At 45.5% G+C, this 17146-nt stretch overlaps 1 protein-coding gene across 2 annotated transcripts; it reads right to left on the reverse strand.

Moving 5' to 3' along the window:
* Positions 1 to 6860: 6860 nt before the first annotated feature.
* ythdf1 (YTH N6-methyladenosine RNA binding protein F1) lies at positions 6861 to 15378 on the reverse strand. Of its 2 annotated transcripts, none has more exons than XM_028994365.1 (6): positions 14950 to 15378; positions 14026 to 14050; positions 13231 to 13310; positions 10251 to 11897; positions 8423 to 8467; positions 6861 to 8318 (listed from the first exon to the last, which is right to left on the reverse strand). In XM_028994365.1, the coding sequence occupies exons 1-6, from the start codon at positions 14977 to 14979 to the stop codon at positions 8292 to 8294; spliced, it is 1854 nt and encodes a 617-aa protein (XP_028850198.1). In that variant the 5' UTR covers positions 14980 to 15378; the 3' UTR covers positions 6861 to 8291. The 2 variants fall into 2 exon arrangements, with proteins under 2 accessions (XP_028850198.1, XP_028850197.1); XM_028994364.1 differs by having other exon boundaries at positions 13231 to 13325.
* Positions 15379 to 17146: the final 1768 nt, after the last annotated feature.

Raw genomic sequence — 17146 nt, forward strand, 5'->3', positions numbered from 1 at the left:
TTCATTCATAGTTTTGGTGCCTTCAGTGAGAATCTACCAATGGAAATGGTCATGAAAATAAAGAAAACACATTGAATGAGAATGTGTGTCCAAACTTTTGGCCTGTACTGTAGTTAATTACTGCGTGTTTTAATTAGACCGTGTATATTGTTGGATGTGGTTGAGACATCAGCGTCCTTGTGTCTACATGAAATAGGGGGATACATCACAGCTATCGACTCAGGATTTGAAACATGCTAAAAATCATAACACCGTTCTACGAAAATAGAAATGGCTACAATAAAAGCAGCCTTTACCATATTTAGATAAGTCTAAATAGGCCACTACTGCCACCACTGCCCTCAGTGGCACCTTGGTGGGTCGGGAATCGGCAACCTTCTGATTACGCTAGGCCACCAATGCCCCACCCATCACTGCATCATATCTCATCTCTTGTGTACACAGAGCTGTGTGATGGAAATACAATAACACAGAAGTATATAAGGGGGTAGTGGTGGCCTAGCGGTTAAGGAAGTGGCCACGTAATCAGAAGGTTGCCAGTTGTAATCCTGAGCCACCAAGGTGCCACTGAGGTGCCACTGCAAAGCACCATCCTCAAGCATTTAACCAAGGGTGACATTTATATTACACTCTGTATATTTTTTATTTAAATTCAACAACATACAATAAAGTTTACATCATTCCCTTTTCAGCCTTGTTCAGAATATAGCATGCATACCAGAGAAGTGCCATAGGCCTTAAAATGAACCGCAGACCTTTCCCGTATCATCACAGAGCACCTCTGTGGAACATAAATGTCAGGTGCATACATATTTTTTCCTATTTCTTTACGAGAAGTACAGAAGTTCAGCGAAGTAGCCTGTGATCAGAGAAATGTGCATTTGTTTAAAAGGCGGCAAACTTGAGAAAACTACATGTACAGACAGTTTGATTCTAGCGACATGCTTTGATTTGCCAGTGTCCTCATCTCCAGACCGATGAGTCCGGATGTTAACTGCCCACTTTCTTCAATTCCAGCTAATCTCCAGGTAGATTGATCCAGGCAGATTAGATGTTCTGACGAACCACAGGCATCAGGATGGGTGAGAAGTAGTTTTTACCCCACTAATTACTTTAATGATGGCATTGTGGTCTTGGAATGACAAGACAATCCAGCATGTGTATATATATATATATATATATATACACACACACACACACACACACACACACACACACACACACACACACACACATGCTGGATTGTCTTGTCATTCCAAGACCACTCTCTCTCTCTCCCTCTCTCTCTCTCTCTCTCTCTCTATATATATATATATATATATACACACACACACACACACACACACACTCTATGTATCTCCAGTCAGCTGTTGTAGAGCCTGATAGCGGTTGGCAGGAAAGACCTTCTGAATCACTCCGTCCCACATTGTGTGTGCCGCAGCCTGCCACTGAAGGAGCTGCTCAGTGCTGTCAGGGTCTCCTGCATGGGGTGGGAGATGTTGTCCAGCAGGGGTGACAGCTTAGCCACCATTCTCCTGTCACTCACCAGCTCCACTGGGTCCAGAGGGCATCCTAGAACAGAGCTGGCCCTCCAGATTAGCCTGGTCAGTCTCTTCCTGTCTCCAGAAGAGATGCTACCTCCCCAGCAGACCACACCATAAAAGATGCTGATGGCCACCACAAAGTCATAAAAGGTCTGGGCCCTTCATAAAAATCGTAAAAAAGGCTGGGCCCTTCACTCCAAAAGACCTGAGCCTCCGCTGCAGGCCTGCTCTGTGTTGTGAGTCTAATCCAGTTTATTGTTCTCATGAACTCCAAGGAACCCGTAGCTCTCCAAACTCTGGATGTTCAGTGGCTGCATTGGAGGATGTTTGTGCCTGCTGTGGAAAGCTGTGATTTCTTACATTTCCTCTCTGATGGTCTTAGTTCTCTTTGTTTGCTGCGCAACATCTCAGATATCCAGGGAGCAAGGTGAGAAGTCATTTTGTCTTTGGAAGATAGAGGACAGAGGTGATCCATAGAAAGGGAAAGTGGGGAGAGGAGAGACCTAGTGGCTGTTTCCAGTGGTGAGGAATAGTACGAGTCAGAGGTTGGGAGATACAGATTAAGGCAAGACAACATTTATGGTTATGTGGAATGAACGGTGGATGCTTGTCAGTCTTGGATCCGGTAGGTAGAGTGAAGGTAAAGGACAGAGATTTGAAGTAAAGTGGTAGGAAGTTCGGTAGTTGGGGAAGGCCCAGGACATTCCCTCCTTCACACTATGATCTTCTTCATCATCCAAGTCCATTGATGCTGTCATTTTTTTTTCCATATCAGGGACTCTGTACTCTGTTTCAGCAGTAAAGTGCATGTTATAGTGTAGTTGCCATGGTGAAAAAGTGCAAAGAAGAACCAAGGTGCAGGGGTGAATTCAGATACGGGGCAGATGAATCTGCTCCCTTAATTTTTTATGCCTCATTATGCCTCAATCACATTATACCAGATGTACTGCATTACATTGGCACGATAAGTAGAAAAACTCTTCTAGTTTTTTCCTGAGATTACGCTGGATGCTAGGGTGGTAGTAGCCTAGTGGGTAACACACTCGCCTATGAACCAGAAGACCCAGGTTCAAATCCCACTTACTTCCAACGTTAAAGTTAAAGTGAAGTGATTGTCACATGTGATACACAGCAGCACAGCACACGGTGCACACAGTGAAATTTGTCCTCTGCATTTAACCCATCACCCTGAGTGAGCAGTGGGCAGCCATGACAGGCACCCGCTGAGCCGTGTGTGGGGACGGTGCTTTGCTCAGTGGCACCTCAGTGGCACCTTGGCGGATCGGGATTCAAACCGGCAACCTTCTGATTACGGGGCCACTTCCTTAACCGCTAGGCCACCACTGCCCCCAATGTGTCCCTGAGCAAGACACTTAACCCTAAGTTGCTCCAGGGGGGGGACTGTAACTACTGATTGTAAGTCGTTCTGGATAAAGGCGTCTGATAAATTATGTAAATGTATAGGTTTTGAGAATCTGTTTATTGAATATTACTTGTTAATATTCAGTAATTCTCTGTCCTTGTTATGTAAGTTTTGAATATATAGAATTTTACAATCTAAAGTGGAATTATAATTCAACAAAATTAAACAAAGACAGGTGACATTTGTGTCACCTAGACTAGTAGTAACTAATATGCAGTCTAGTTTATAAAAGGCCACAATTCGTGTGTTGGATAGATATGACACGACAAGCATTGTGGATGTTCTACAGAAAGACAGGTTCTATCGACAAGACATTTCACAGTTCTCCAGGTGGATTAAAAATGTGTACAAATTTGAATGTTCGGCCTGACCTTCCCTATTAAACAACAATCCTCGCAGCAGGACAGGCCTTTGTGATTTAAGGTAAATCCTCCAAATGTCTGCAAAAATGATGCAGCACTTACTGCTTTGTGTGAAACGACAATTCCTTACTTTTAAACCTGCACCTGGAATGAGTTTCAGATAATCTCTTCCAAGAGCTTGAGCTGGAAAGCTCTTGAACCCCATAAAAGGGTCGTCTCAGGGACACGGGGGAGCTGAAGCCCACTTTGAATATTTGCCCTAATTAAAAGCCATAAGGCCACCTGAAACAAATGCAGATAGGTCATTTGGCAAAAGAAAAGTCACATAACAATGCGGCGGATTTTGCCCTCTGCATGTCTAAAGGCGCCGCTCTCCTGTCACCGTCGCAGCTTTTGTGGCCCCAGCGCGCCATGATGGGACGGCCGAATGGGGGCCTGCCGGCACCGTGGGGTGGCCCCCGCTGCTCAAAGGCCACTGCAGGGCCAGAGGAGTGAATGGAGTTGGCCGTTATTGTAATGCAATGAGAAGCTCCTCCTTCATTCAATTTGGAAAGAAAAAAAAAATTCTAATCCTTTCAGGGAGGCGAAAACTAATCCTTTGCTTGACTGTTACCTGCTTTACTGTGTGGGTTGGGTGATTGTTGTGAAAATGCAAGGATTGAAACACACCGAATGCAGCAGAATTCAAATGGAATGAAAGTAAAAGTGCAATAAAAGTCCTACTATTGCGTAAATTATGTACAATAATGTTGATAATAATAATAATAATAATAATAATACAGTTTTGTGTACTGTCTTGACAAATTGGAGTGGAGTGGGAATGGCTCTTTCCTGCAAAATCCTGCTGGTCTCCCATGCAGCCTCACTCCCCAGACCGTCATCTCCGGTGGTTTCAAGGGCACGTCGCTGATGAGGATTTGGTAAATGAGGAGGTGGGGGGGGTAGGGGGGGGGGGGGGTGGAGGCGGCCGTGACGTCATCGCGTCCCGATGTAATCCTCTCGCGTTCGGCTCGGTCAGCAGAAGGCGGCGAGCGTCTGGTGCGCGACCGGCGAGGACGCCGTCGGTGCCGAGGATTCAGACGAAGGAGGAAAAGAACCAAAAAAAACAAAAAAACAATGAAAATCGGTCGAGGAGCCGAGCAGAGGTGCGGGACCGAGGATGGAGGGTGCTCGCGGCTGGATGCCTGGACGTTTCGCGTCCCTTGTCTCTCATTTTCCCCGGTCGACCCTGGATGGAAGGTGTTTTTTTTCTTTCTTTTTTTTTTTTTAATGCATGTATTTCCTGCAATGTGTAGTCTCTGTTTTTAAACGATGACAAACACGCTTTACTACGAGGCCAGCGTTGGACAGACATGTTGTTGCGGTCGTAGCCGCTTGCACGGCGTCGCGGTTCCGCGGTTCTGGGAGTGGGAGCGAACCGGCTGGATGTAGCAGGAGCTGCACCGTGACGGAATGTGCACCGACGTGGGACGTTGCCCTGCAGGTTGACCGGCTCGTCCTGTCCGTCTTTGTGTCCCACTGTCCGGCGCGGTCCGTGCCGTTTCGTTTTTTTTTTTTTTTTTTTTGTTTTTGGTGCAGCGTATTTTAAAACCCGCGGCCCGAGACAAACGGAAGCGGAACGTAGCGAACGACACATTTCTTTCGGCTTCTTTCTGCGCCTCTGCGACACGCGCAGCCCCGTCACCCCGTTTCCACCGGACGCGCGCGCCGCCGCGGCGCGTTCACGCGGGCGCGCGCACGGCGCGACGAGGACGCGGGCGCGCCGCTCTGCGTGTTCACGGCGGACCTTGATTTAGTGTCGGCACAATTAAGGCACGCGGTGAATGCCAAGAGAGGGCTTCCGAGCACGACTCGCATGTTCGTATACGATGAATCGGATTTTTCAGAAGATGTGGGTTTTTAAATAGAACTTGTAATAGAAACTGTCTGAAATGTTTTTTCAGCATCTGTTGTTTTTTTAGTTTTTTTTGAATAAAATGTAAAAATTACACTCTCAGACAGGTTACAACATATAGTATTATTTTAATAATGACCATGATCAAATCTAAGAATGTGATAGTGACCTTCCATACAATGTATATTCATTTCAGGGGTGATGTTCTTTTTTCCGTAAATGTTTGAGTATTTCATATATTCTCATGAACCATTCATTATATGATTATATAAATCTGATTTCCTCGCACAATACACACTCTCTCTTTCACCCAGACACACACACACACACACACAACAGCAAGCAGGTCTGAGAAAAAAAGAAGAAAAAAAACAACGCACAGAAACCATTCTAATATTTCCTTACTTTTAACAGTAAATCAGTAACATTAATTTTCAGGTTACACGTTTGAGGCGTTCGTCGTTATTACATGCTCCTACATTAAAGCTTAGTATTATACTGAGGACAAGGGGAAGAAAAGCAAAGAAAACATGAATGAACAGAGAACAGTAAAACCAAACCTGCAACTGACATGTTGAATCAGATTTTTTTTTTTTTTTTGCTGCACTAGTTGCTCTTGGAAAATATGGTGTGTGTGTGTAATTTTAAATAGAACTTGTAATTGAAACTGTCTGAAATGTTTTTCTGTATTTTTTTCTGTTTAACGAGGTTTCTTTGAGCTTTCTCGAATAAAATGTAAAGTCGTGGCTCTCGTGTGACCAAGACAAGCACGGCGCAGTGAGTTCTGACCTGGCATTTAAAAAATATTTCACAATATAACATCACACCATTAAGACTTGCTCAGTTATGGCCGTTTAGAAACGGCTAGACGAACTACTTCAGCGGGGAGGTAAATCTAAAGCCAGTATCAGGCAATAGCACTCCCTACATTTACATTTGATAAGTTGGCTTTGAACCTGTGACTTTGGTTCTACTGCCACCCCCTTTATTACTCCCATTCATGTATTATTACTCAAATAAGAATCCAAGGGGGGGTTATGGTCAATGAACATTTACCTACAGTTGGTTGGAAGGTCAAAGTAGTGTTTGGAAACTTTTGAATTACCAGGGTGTGAGTGGCCAATGTGCGATTTTCAGGCTAAAGCATTCCAAAAGCTTCTGTAAAAGAATAAAAAGAGGAAATGGGCTGAACGGTAGGCATATATTCATATTGTTGTGTAATAACAAGCTAGCCTGTACTGGCTTGCAATACCAATGTCAGCCCCAAGAGGCGACAGTGAGTTACCGAAGGAGAGCAGAGGAGTACCTTTTATTAACAGATTAATCAGTATCCCATCTGTTGTTGCTGTTTAATATGCTCTGATTGAATTATATACAAAGCATATCGTCACATAACTTACGTTAGTAAATCAAAAACATCACAATGCAGACATTCTCAACTTGATCTGAAAAAACGAAAACTGAATAAAACAGTCTAGCTTCAGACAGCAATCTTCGATAGGCATCAGTACCTATCAATACCTATTATCAATACCTATCAGTCATATATTAATCAACTGAGGTTTCACCACATGATGCATTTTCATTCTGCAAAGGCGTACGATGTGCAGAAAGTAAAAATTAGACCCTCAGACAGGTTACAACATATAGTATTATTTTAATAATGACCATGATCAAATCTAAGAATGTGATAGTGACCTTCGATACAATGTATACTCATTTCAGGGGTGATGTTTTTTCCGTAAATGTTTTAGTATTTCATATATTCTCATGAACCATTTGTTATATGTTTATATAAATCTGATTTCCTCACACAATACACACCCTCTCTTTCATCCAGACACACACACACACACACACAACAGCAAGCAGGTCTGAGAAAAAAAAAAAAAAAAAAACGCACAGAAACCATAATCATTTTTTCCTTACTTTTAACAGTAAATCAGTAACATTAATTTTCAGGTTACACGTTTGAGGCGTTCGTCGTTATTATATGCTCCTACATTAAAGCTTAGTATTATACTGAGGACAAGGGGAAGAAAAGCAAAGAAAACATGAATTCTGTTGACAGAGAACAGTGAAAGCAAACCTGGAAGTGACATTAAACTTGATTCCTAAAAGCACTGACTGCTACATTTCCTTCTCCCCCTGTTCAAATCGATTCACACAAAGAAATGACACCCTCTGTCAGGAACGTTTGGAACAGTAAAAAGTTACAGCAGACCATCTTCACGTTGGACTCAGCAGCAGGCTTCCTCCCGGAGGGTTTAGAGGGAGGATGAAGACGACGTCCTTTGGTACGAACACTCAGGGTGACTTGATTCTTCTTTCTTTCTTTTTGCCCTGATACTCAGTGTTGTTACAGTTGAGGTACATCATAGAAATGTGATTTCACTGTAGCTTGATTATGTTAAGGCTCCAAGCAGGGAAAATACATGGATGTGGGTGGGAACATTATGTGAATTGTCATAAAACTAATAAAGCAAAGTGTTACAGTGATTCAAAAATATAGTTCTCATATGAATCAATTGAAATATCGCTCATTGTCCCTTCTATAAGGCTGCACATCAGCACTCCGACTGTCCCTAACTCGACACCACTCACAATCACATGACATTTTCTGATTGTACAAAATAAAACTGGCCAAGTAGAACGATGTGGTTCACCCCCACGAGTTTCAAAACACTTCACCCTCAAAATGACTAATATATATATATAAAAAAAAAAAGCTTCACATCTGCCAGACACTCACAGACCATAGACAATCGCCAACGTTCATGGGCAATGCTGTGTAAGGAAACAAAACTACGTGCAGATCTTCACTGGTCAAACGAAAAAAAAAAGAACAACATGAAATGAAAAAGGAAAAATGGAGATCTGACTTTGTCCCCCTTACAAAGAGAGAACCAGGAGAGGTGGGGCTTGAGTTCAACGCTGTCTGGAGAAATCATAATTAAATAGAAAAACAAAACATATATTTTCGTAATTTCTTCATGTCCTCTTTTTAATTTCCAATTTCAAAATGTCAGTTCTAAAACAACCGTTGATCAACTATGGGGTGCAGTCTTCTATTGTTTACTTCGATTTTGGCGTTCCTGAAAAGGAAAAATAGGAATGTTACCTCAACATGTTGGAAACATTTACTGTGATTTCTAGGATTTGTGTATTTATAGGAACCAGTACTGCTATTAAAACATACCTGGTCCAATCGGGACCGGTTCTGGATTGGAGCAGGGTCATAGCTCTTACAGAGAGGAGAAAGAGATGCAAATTAATGTCACTAAAGATCTCACTCGACTCCTAATGCAGAATGCACAACAAACTATACTCTGAGGGGGGAAAAAAAAAAAAAAGTTCACAATGTCCAGTGCAATAAACAAACAAATAAATAAACAACACCCTACATAAGAGTTCCCACTTTAGATAAGACACTGAAAATGTTAGTGGGGGGTTGATACACTGGACAATATTGGACAATATTGGTCAATATTCAGTTGCTGGCTGCATTTTTTTCTTTGCAGAAATGCTTTTTTGTGGAATGGAACAAATGGGTGTGTAAGAATTAGATTTTGTAGGACTAGAAGACCACATCATTTGAAAACAGTTTCGGATGCAGATCAGCAAAGGTCTAAGTTCTGTTAAGGATGCATGGTTAACATTTCCATATATACAACAAATAAATAAACAAATAAAATCTGAATCGCAAAAAAACAAAAAGTGCAACCGATCATATATAAAAATTACATTTATTACTGATTTAATCACTTGTGCTAGATATGCTATATTTAAAATAAGATTTAGGCAAGACCACTGAGCCATGAGACAAATCAAAGAGATCCCTTTATATATTGACAAGAAGTAGCCTGTAGAGAAGAGGACACAGACGTCTCTGTGAGGGAGTAGCGTATTCAGTCTGGTACTCTGGCCAGTTACATTAACCGTTTGACCACCTGGTTGAACCGCTAGCCTGAAGACTTGAGGTATTTTGCACCATTTGTACAATTTAGTCTTGGCCCTCGTAACTAGTGGTGGCCTAGCAGTTAAGGAAGCGGCCCTGTAATCCGAAGGTTGCTGGTTCGAATCCCCGATCTGCCAAGGTTCCATAGAGGTGCAACTGGGTGGGTGGTAGTAGCCCAGTGGGTAACACACTTGCCTATGACCCAGAAGACCCAGGTTCGATTCCCACTTACTACCATTGTGTCCCTGAGCAAGACACTTAACCCTAAATTGCTCCAGGGGGGACTGTCCCTGTAAGTACTGATTGTAAGCCGCTCTGGATAAGGGCGTCTGATAAATGCTGTAAATGTAAATGCAACTGAGCCAAGTACCATCCAAACACACACTGCTCCCACGTCATGGCTGCCCACTGCTGACTAAGGGTGATAGATTAAAAAGCATTTCGTTGTATTAACATTTACATTTTTCAAACGGCCTTCTCCAGAGCGACTTACAATCAGTAGTTACAGGGACAGTCCCCTCTGGAGCAACTTAGGGTTAAGTGTCTTGCTCAGGGACACAATGGTAGTAAGTGGGATTTGAACCTGGGTCTTCTGGTTTTCAGCTCAAGACCTTCCTCTTTAAAGAATATTTAGATTAAATTGTAATTTTCTTGTCAAACTTTGTGTACAGAATCTACAACAGAGTGAATTAAATAGATGTATTCATAGTTGGGGTCCTAGTGAACCGGAATTGATCTCTTCATCGATGGTAACTTGAAAGCACGTTGTAAGTCGCTCTGGATAAGGGCGTCTGCCAAATGCCATAAATGTAAATGTAAATATGCAAGTGTGTTACCCACTAGGCTACTACCACCGTTGTGTCACTGTGTGCTGTGCTGCAGCGTTTCACAATGACAATCACTTCGCTTTCTTTCATTTTTCAGCAACTCATTCAATTTAGAATGTGAACGCAATTTAGTTGTGGGTTGTATGTCCTCTCGTCTAAAAACGTACTCTCATCTAAAATAAAGGTATGGAGTGAGAAATAATGATTAATCTTTTAGCTTTCTTTTTTTAACGTGGGATTACCTTTCTCACCACCTCCTCCTCTTCCTGCCGTTTCTCGTAGTGTGAGAAGTCATCAAAGATGGAGGTGGTGTGTTTGTAGGTGGCGATGATCTTCAGCACCTGCTTGGCCTTCTCCAGTGGCACCTCCTGTGTGTCGCGAGAGTTGGTCACCGGCTTGTTATCGTTGTTCTCAAGCCTGATGTGCCGCAACTGGCTGTTGGGTACATCCTTGACAAAAAGCCAGTCCACATCAAACTTGCCTTTCCACTTGTCCTGGGCCCAGACGCCCGCGCTCGTGCCGTAGTCCACAGGCGAGCGCATCTCGGCCACGCCACAAAAATGGCCGCTGCCATTGACGCTGAACAGCAGGTAGACCGGGCCCTTGCCGTTGATGGCGCGGAAGGCGGCGTCCAGTCGCTTGTTGCCATGCTCCGTGCTGCACCAGATGGAGTACTTGATGGAGCGGTGGATGTCGTCCTCCGAGTAACTCTTGATGATGAACACGCGGCCGTTCTTCAGGTTCCAGTCAAAGTCCTTGGGGTTGTAGCTGTGCGCGGCGCGCAGCTGCTCCAGGACCGGGTGCGATTCGATGGAACCGGAGCCTGGGGGGCCGACACCACCGCCATTACCAATCCCGCCGCCACTGGAGGAGCCACTGCTGTCCACACTGCCTCCACCACTGTATCCTGGGTTACGGTTGCGAGGGGCAACCCATCTGGTCTGAGGGGGCGGGGGTTGGTTATGGTTCTGGTACGGCTGCGGTGGGGGCGGCCCTTGCATGGCCATTTGCTGTGCAAGTGACTGGGCAGAGGGCATGGGTGGTTGAGGGGGCGGGGGCAAGCCATGTGGGTGGGACAGATGGCCATGAGAGTGGAGTTGCTGCTGCTGCTGGTGGTGGTGGTGCTGGTGGTGGGGCGGCAGTGGGGAGGCCACTTTGGTCACGGGCCCCTTGTTGTCCCAGGTGCCAATGTCCATGTTGTGTTTGATGGGAGGTGGTGGAAGGGCTCCACCAGCCATGGGCATGCCTGGCTTGGGCTTGACCTTAAGCTGCTGCTGCTTGGCTGGCTTGCTGGCGATGGCCGCCCATGATGTGGGTTTGGGAGGGGGCATGCCAATCGGAGTCCCACCGTTACCCGTAGCAACTGCTGTGGCCACCGCACCACCACCGATAACCGAGCCCACAGTCTTGACCCCAGACCCGCCACCGGTCACATCACCACCGATCTTCAGCCCCACCATGCCTTGCTCCAGGCTGTTCATGCCTGGTGCCTTGTTCAAGGTGTCACTGTGGAAACCAGTCTGCCCGTCTGGTACCAGGGTGCCCCCCAGGGAGCTGGGCGGGTAGCTGTAGCTGCCCCCGTAGGCAGAGCTCTGAGTCTGCTGGCCCTGGGAACCACTGGTACCCCAGGCGGAGAAGGCGGGGTTCTCAGGGAAAAAGTTAAAGCGGTGAGGGTAGATGCTGCTGCCCAGTCCACCGGGCTGTCCGAACACTGTGTCGTGCATGAAATGATGGTCTCCATTGCTAAGTGGGGCATAGGGGGTCAGGTAGGGTATAGGAGGGTCACCACCTGTAGACCACGGGGCTTCACTCAGAGGATAGGGGAACCCAATGGAGGGTGCATAGTAGCTGGACAGGTACGGGTCAGTCATGGATTGGTAGCTGTTATTCTGAGAAACAAAGAAAAATTAATTCAATTAAACCAAAATGAATACTGGATAAATAGAAGCAATAAGAACAAGATGGTTTTTGGAAAATTTTTGAGAGGCGCATACGTCAATGTGAGAAGAAGAAAGCAAGCAAAGAACTCGTCTAAATTATGACGTGTGTAGACAGCGCCCTGTGTAGTTGAAAACATAACAATCTGTCAAGAATCCGATCATGTTACTGCGCATAATCCCTACATTACTCCCATTCAGCGGATAATGGAAGGAGCCCACAGACTAAATGTTTAGCAGGAGGAAGGGCGGGAAGCCACGAATCACCCTTTTATCATCAAGCATATTACGTTCAGCGCCGAATCAGAATAATCCTTCAGGGTGTAATGGTTGTGATCGTGGGATAGATGTTGGTAAGGCCACACTTCCACAATGTAGGAATGGATAGGACCATCGATCTTCCAGAACAGAAACGCCACAGGTAAAAAAATTCCCAGAATTCCGAGCTACTGTCCTACTGTTGTCTTATTTCTCCTAAAACCCGGCTCAACGAGAACCTTTACTTTGAGACATGTGGAAGGGTTTGTGTTCATCTGTACACTGCAAACAAGTACACAGGAGCTGGACAGTGGGAATAAACTCTAACGACTTGTAAATGGTCCAGGCCGCTGAGAGCTCACTGGAAGAGAAGAAACGCTGGTAATGAGATATAATTAGAGACATGTTGCCCTCTTTTTTTTTTGGTGTGCCCTTGTGTGTACCCTTTCTTTCACCAAAAACATATGATGCCCTGTGGCAGGTTCTATTTAAAAGTAAAGAAAAAGAATGAAAGAAACAGAACTGGTTGATAAGACACAGGTACCATCATTCAATACAACATTACGGTCTTACGGGGGGGCACAATTAGTCATAACTATACAGGGTGGGCCATTTATATGGATACACCTTAATAAAATGGGAATGGTTGGTGATATTAACGTCCTGTTTGTGGCACATTAGTATATGTGAGGGGGCAAACTTTTCAAGATGGGTGGTGACCATAATGGCCATTTTGAAGTCGGCCATTGGATCCAACTTTTGTTTTTTCAATAGGAAGAGGGTCATGTGACATCAAATTTATTGGTAATGTCACAAGAAAAACACCGGTGTGCTTGGTTTTAACGTAACTTTATTATTTCATTTATTTACAAGTTTCTGACCACTTATAAATTGTGTTCAATGTCACCAACCGTTCCCATTTTATTAAGGTGTATCCGTATAAATGTTCCCCAACATGCTTACGGCTGTGACCGTTCTAAATGACCCGAAGGACCAAAGGAAAAACCAAGTCACACAAGTCTCCTACCTGATTGGATTGGCCGGTGAGGTAAGGTTCAAAGTCATTGTCATGAACGGTTTCCTTCTGATGCAGCGAGCCATTTTGCACTGAAACGGGAAAAACTGCGTGATGGCGGTTATTTATCAATGAAAGCTCACAGTCACCGTACGAACACACACAAAAACAACCGGACACGCTACAAGGATGCGATCATACGTGATCGTTACGCCTGTGACCGTCTACAGCTCCCCCACCAGCCCCGCCTGGCCCACGTCAGGCATTAAAACATCGGCAAATGGCACATGGACGGATCAAAACAAGGTTTCATTCTCATCTGGCTGCGTGGGCCACGTACTGGACGTAATTCGCACGGTCCTGTTCCTGGGGACCAGTCGCCCCGTCCAGCCCATCATTACGAAGAGCTTGAGAGGACGGCCAACAGGACATCTCGAGACAGCAGTGAAGGTAAAATGGCGTGCGCTCTTTCCACGCCGATGTCCAAAAAACGTTGACCAACTGCAGACCAAACTAATTATACAGCTGCGGCCAACGCGTGCTGCAAAAGAAAAGGCGGCGGCGGCGTTGCGACTGGTGGTTTGGCAATATTTGTCATTATAGGATTATTGTCCAAGGCGTGGCATATTATAAGGCCAGATGTTTCTCGTTTTAACTCCTGTGGAGTGAGGTGAAATTTTTTTTTGAAATAATAATAAAATTACATCGCGAATTTGGTCAACGACCCACACGTCGGCTGAGCGCAAAAAAAACGACACACGAACACGACTCACGCGAAATAAATTGCGCGGATGTGTCAGGTCTTACCTTTAGCATCTTGACCTTTCGACGTCTGTTCAGGTGACAAAAAAAGAAAAAAAAAATCAGAGAGATAAGGGGGAGACAGACAGAAGGGGGGGAGAAAAACAGAACAGGTTAAATTTTCCACCACTCGGCGGCTGGTTAAAAAAAAAAAAAAAATTCAATCCGCTGCGCGACGTGGGAGCAAAATTTAGACACTAAATCGGGACTGACGTCCAAATGGCGTTAGCACCGTGCTAACCACTTCCACTGGTTAACATGCAGCCGTAGAAGATGCTAACACCGCCAAGATCGGGGGTAAGACGGGCAAAAAAAAGAAGCCGGTTTCGGGAATAATGTTGGCCTGTTTGGGACGCGGAGCTCTTTCCATAAACACGCACCTGGCGAAAACGCCAGTAAAGAACCAGAAAACGCGCCCGAACCCCCCCCGCCACGCCGAGTTAGCCAAGCAGTGCGGGGCTCTCCCGGTCTCCGGCGCGGATGTAAACAGGCCTGGGTGGCAGGTCGGCCGGCTCTGCGGGAAATAAAACACCTGGATGACGGGGGACTGGACGGAAGGATACACGACGCGTCGTTCCTTTTAAAACCCCGACAGCGACGGTCCTTTTTATTTACGTATGGAGAAACGGACGATTCGCAGCGTTTCCCAATTTTTAATCCAGAAAAAAAAAGACACGTCTCACTCCAGCTCCCCCGGTTAAAAAAAAAAAAAAAAAGAAAGAAAACCCGTATCCGCCGGCGTCGCCTTCAAATGGCCGAAAGCGGCATTTTGCGCCAGGTAAGGCGCTGAAAATGGCCGAGGCGCCCCGCTCGAACACGCGCGGCCGCTTAGCCGGCCGGCTAGCTCCCGGGGCCGGCGGCCGCGCGTCGCCGCACGGCTCCCCGCTGCTCCAGAGGCCTGCCGCGCCGGCAGGGCGCCGTCCCGCTTACCTGGGGGTCAATACTGGTGGTAGACATCATTCATCAAGAAGCGCCGTGGACTCCGCGGTAACCTTGGGGAAAGTTTAGCTCGTCGCCGGCGCCGTGCGGCCAAAAAAAAAAAACAAAAAAACCAAAAACCCCAAAACGAACAGATCGATTAATCCGGGTTGCCTTCGGGTTCCTTCGGTACAGTAGCGGGGGAGAGAGAGAGGGTGCTAGCCGAGCCCCGTGTGCGTCTCACGGCACGAATCCCCAACACAAGTTGGCGCCGACCGATCCCGCCTAATCCAGTCGCTCCAGCGCGGCGACTCGAAACGCTCGGTCTCGGGTTGCGGCGGCGATTCCTCTTTTTTTTCCCGCTGCTTTTCCTACTCCGGCGAGCCCCGGTTATTGTGCAGCCCAGTTCACTTCCCCCCAATGGCCGCCTCATCCGGGTCCGTTCGCGGGAGATTGACGTCAGCAGCGCCGGCTGACCATGCGGACGGCGCGATGGAGCCTCGGAAATGTGGCCAAATACCTCCAGGCCTTTCCATTAAACGACGACGAGAACATAACAGCACAAATTAAATTACAAGCACGGCGATATTCAATAAAACATAAATCCCGTTCACCTCTGAGCACTTGTTGTATGTCTTGTACATACATTGTGTGTACTTTGTATGTCTTTCCCTTCTGTGCAGTTGTAGCATAAGCAATTTCCTTTGGGATTAATACAGTTTTATGATTCTGATTCTCGTTCACCTGTGAGACACATTTACACACCTAAACACGCCTTTTTGCTTTTAAACTGATAGATTATCTGATCCTTTTGTCGTGCATATTGTGAATGATGTTGGCGAGGCCGTGCATTTCGGGATACATTTTTATTTATCTATTTATTTTTGCCTATTGTAAACAGAAATTGACCTTGATAAAAAAAAAATTACAAGATTATTAGGGGCATTTTCTTAGTCCTGTGGTTCTTTTCAGGCATGCAGTCTGTGACCTGAGTTTTTTTTTTTTTTTTTTTTTTTAACGATGACGTCATTTTACCATATATGGCAAGCACAGAAAATACCTGCTTTTTCCACTAGATGTCAAACACACACACACACACACACACACACACACACACTATCCACCCCCTTCTGTCTCCAGGCAAAATCTAAGTATTGAGATTGTAGTGGTGTGTTAGTGTTGTTAGTGAGTTTGTATATGCGTGCACGAGCCCATGTCCGCAGATTAGACGCTACATGCGAATGTGTAAAAATCACAGAAAGCGTAAAATTTTTCCATAGCCTCCGTTTCGTGTGTAATTTAAATGCAAACGTTCAAAGTACTTTGACATTTTTCAATACATAATGCATGAAACACACATCTACACAGAGGCACTTATGCAGCTGTGGCCTACAGCGTGGCGTACAAGATTCTAAAAGTCATATTCATTTCAACTGACTCTACATTACACGGGAAACTCTAGCCCACTGGCCGGCGAGCACATCATCGGTTCCGGAATACGAATATGGCTGCCGGCGAGGAGTACACGTGATGAGGAATACATGATAGGGTCCCGGGGCAAGTTGTGTGATCATGTTAGTGAAAACGTCCGAGCTGATCTCCAGAATGCTGCGGTTTGGAAACCGACTGTCCAGTCCACGGCAAGGCATGTCAATAAGATGGCTGCACTCTGGGAATTATGGGATATGTGGACTCACCAGCTCCCACTGGTTTTTAACCCAGGTGCAGACATATTTTGGCCTGTGAAGCCAGGGAGGTATGGAATAAAAATATAGGCAACCTTCCATGCTGAGACATTTTATGCCTGGAGAGTTTCGGTGTACATCGGTGCACTGGTAGAAAAAAGGGACAAAGGGTAGTGGTGTGCTGAGAGGTGTGACAACTTTTTCTTCTCCTTCGGGCTGGCAGCTGAGCTGCTCAGAACCAAGATCAACATAGTTGGGAAAAGCATAGAAATAGTCCAGAGCTACTGCCTGGTCTGGTTTTTGACATGAACTTGACAAAAGTTTAAAAATGCATGAATGTTTATTATAAAAGATTGAAAGTGACTGTGAAACACAGCACAGCACACAACAAAATGTGTCTGCTTTTAACCATCACCCTTAGTGAGCAGTGGGCAGCCATGACAGGTGCCCGGGGAGCAGTGTATGGGGACAGGAGTCGAGCTGGCAACCTTCTGATTATGGGTACATTTGTTTACTCGCTGGCC

Source organism: Denticeps clupeoides, chromosome 10 (genome assembly GCF_900700375.1).
Source record: "Denticeps clupeoides chromosome 10, fDenClu1.1, whole genome shotgun sequence".
NCBI lineage: Eukaryota > Metazoa > Chordata > Actinopteri > Clupeiformes > Denticipitidae > Denticeps > Denticeps clupeoides.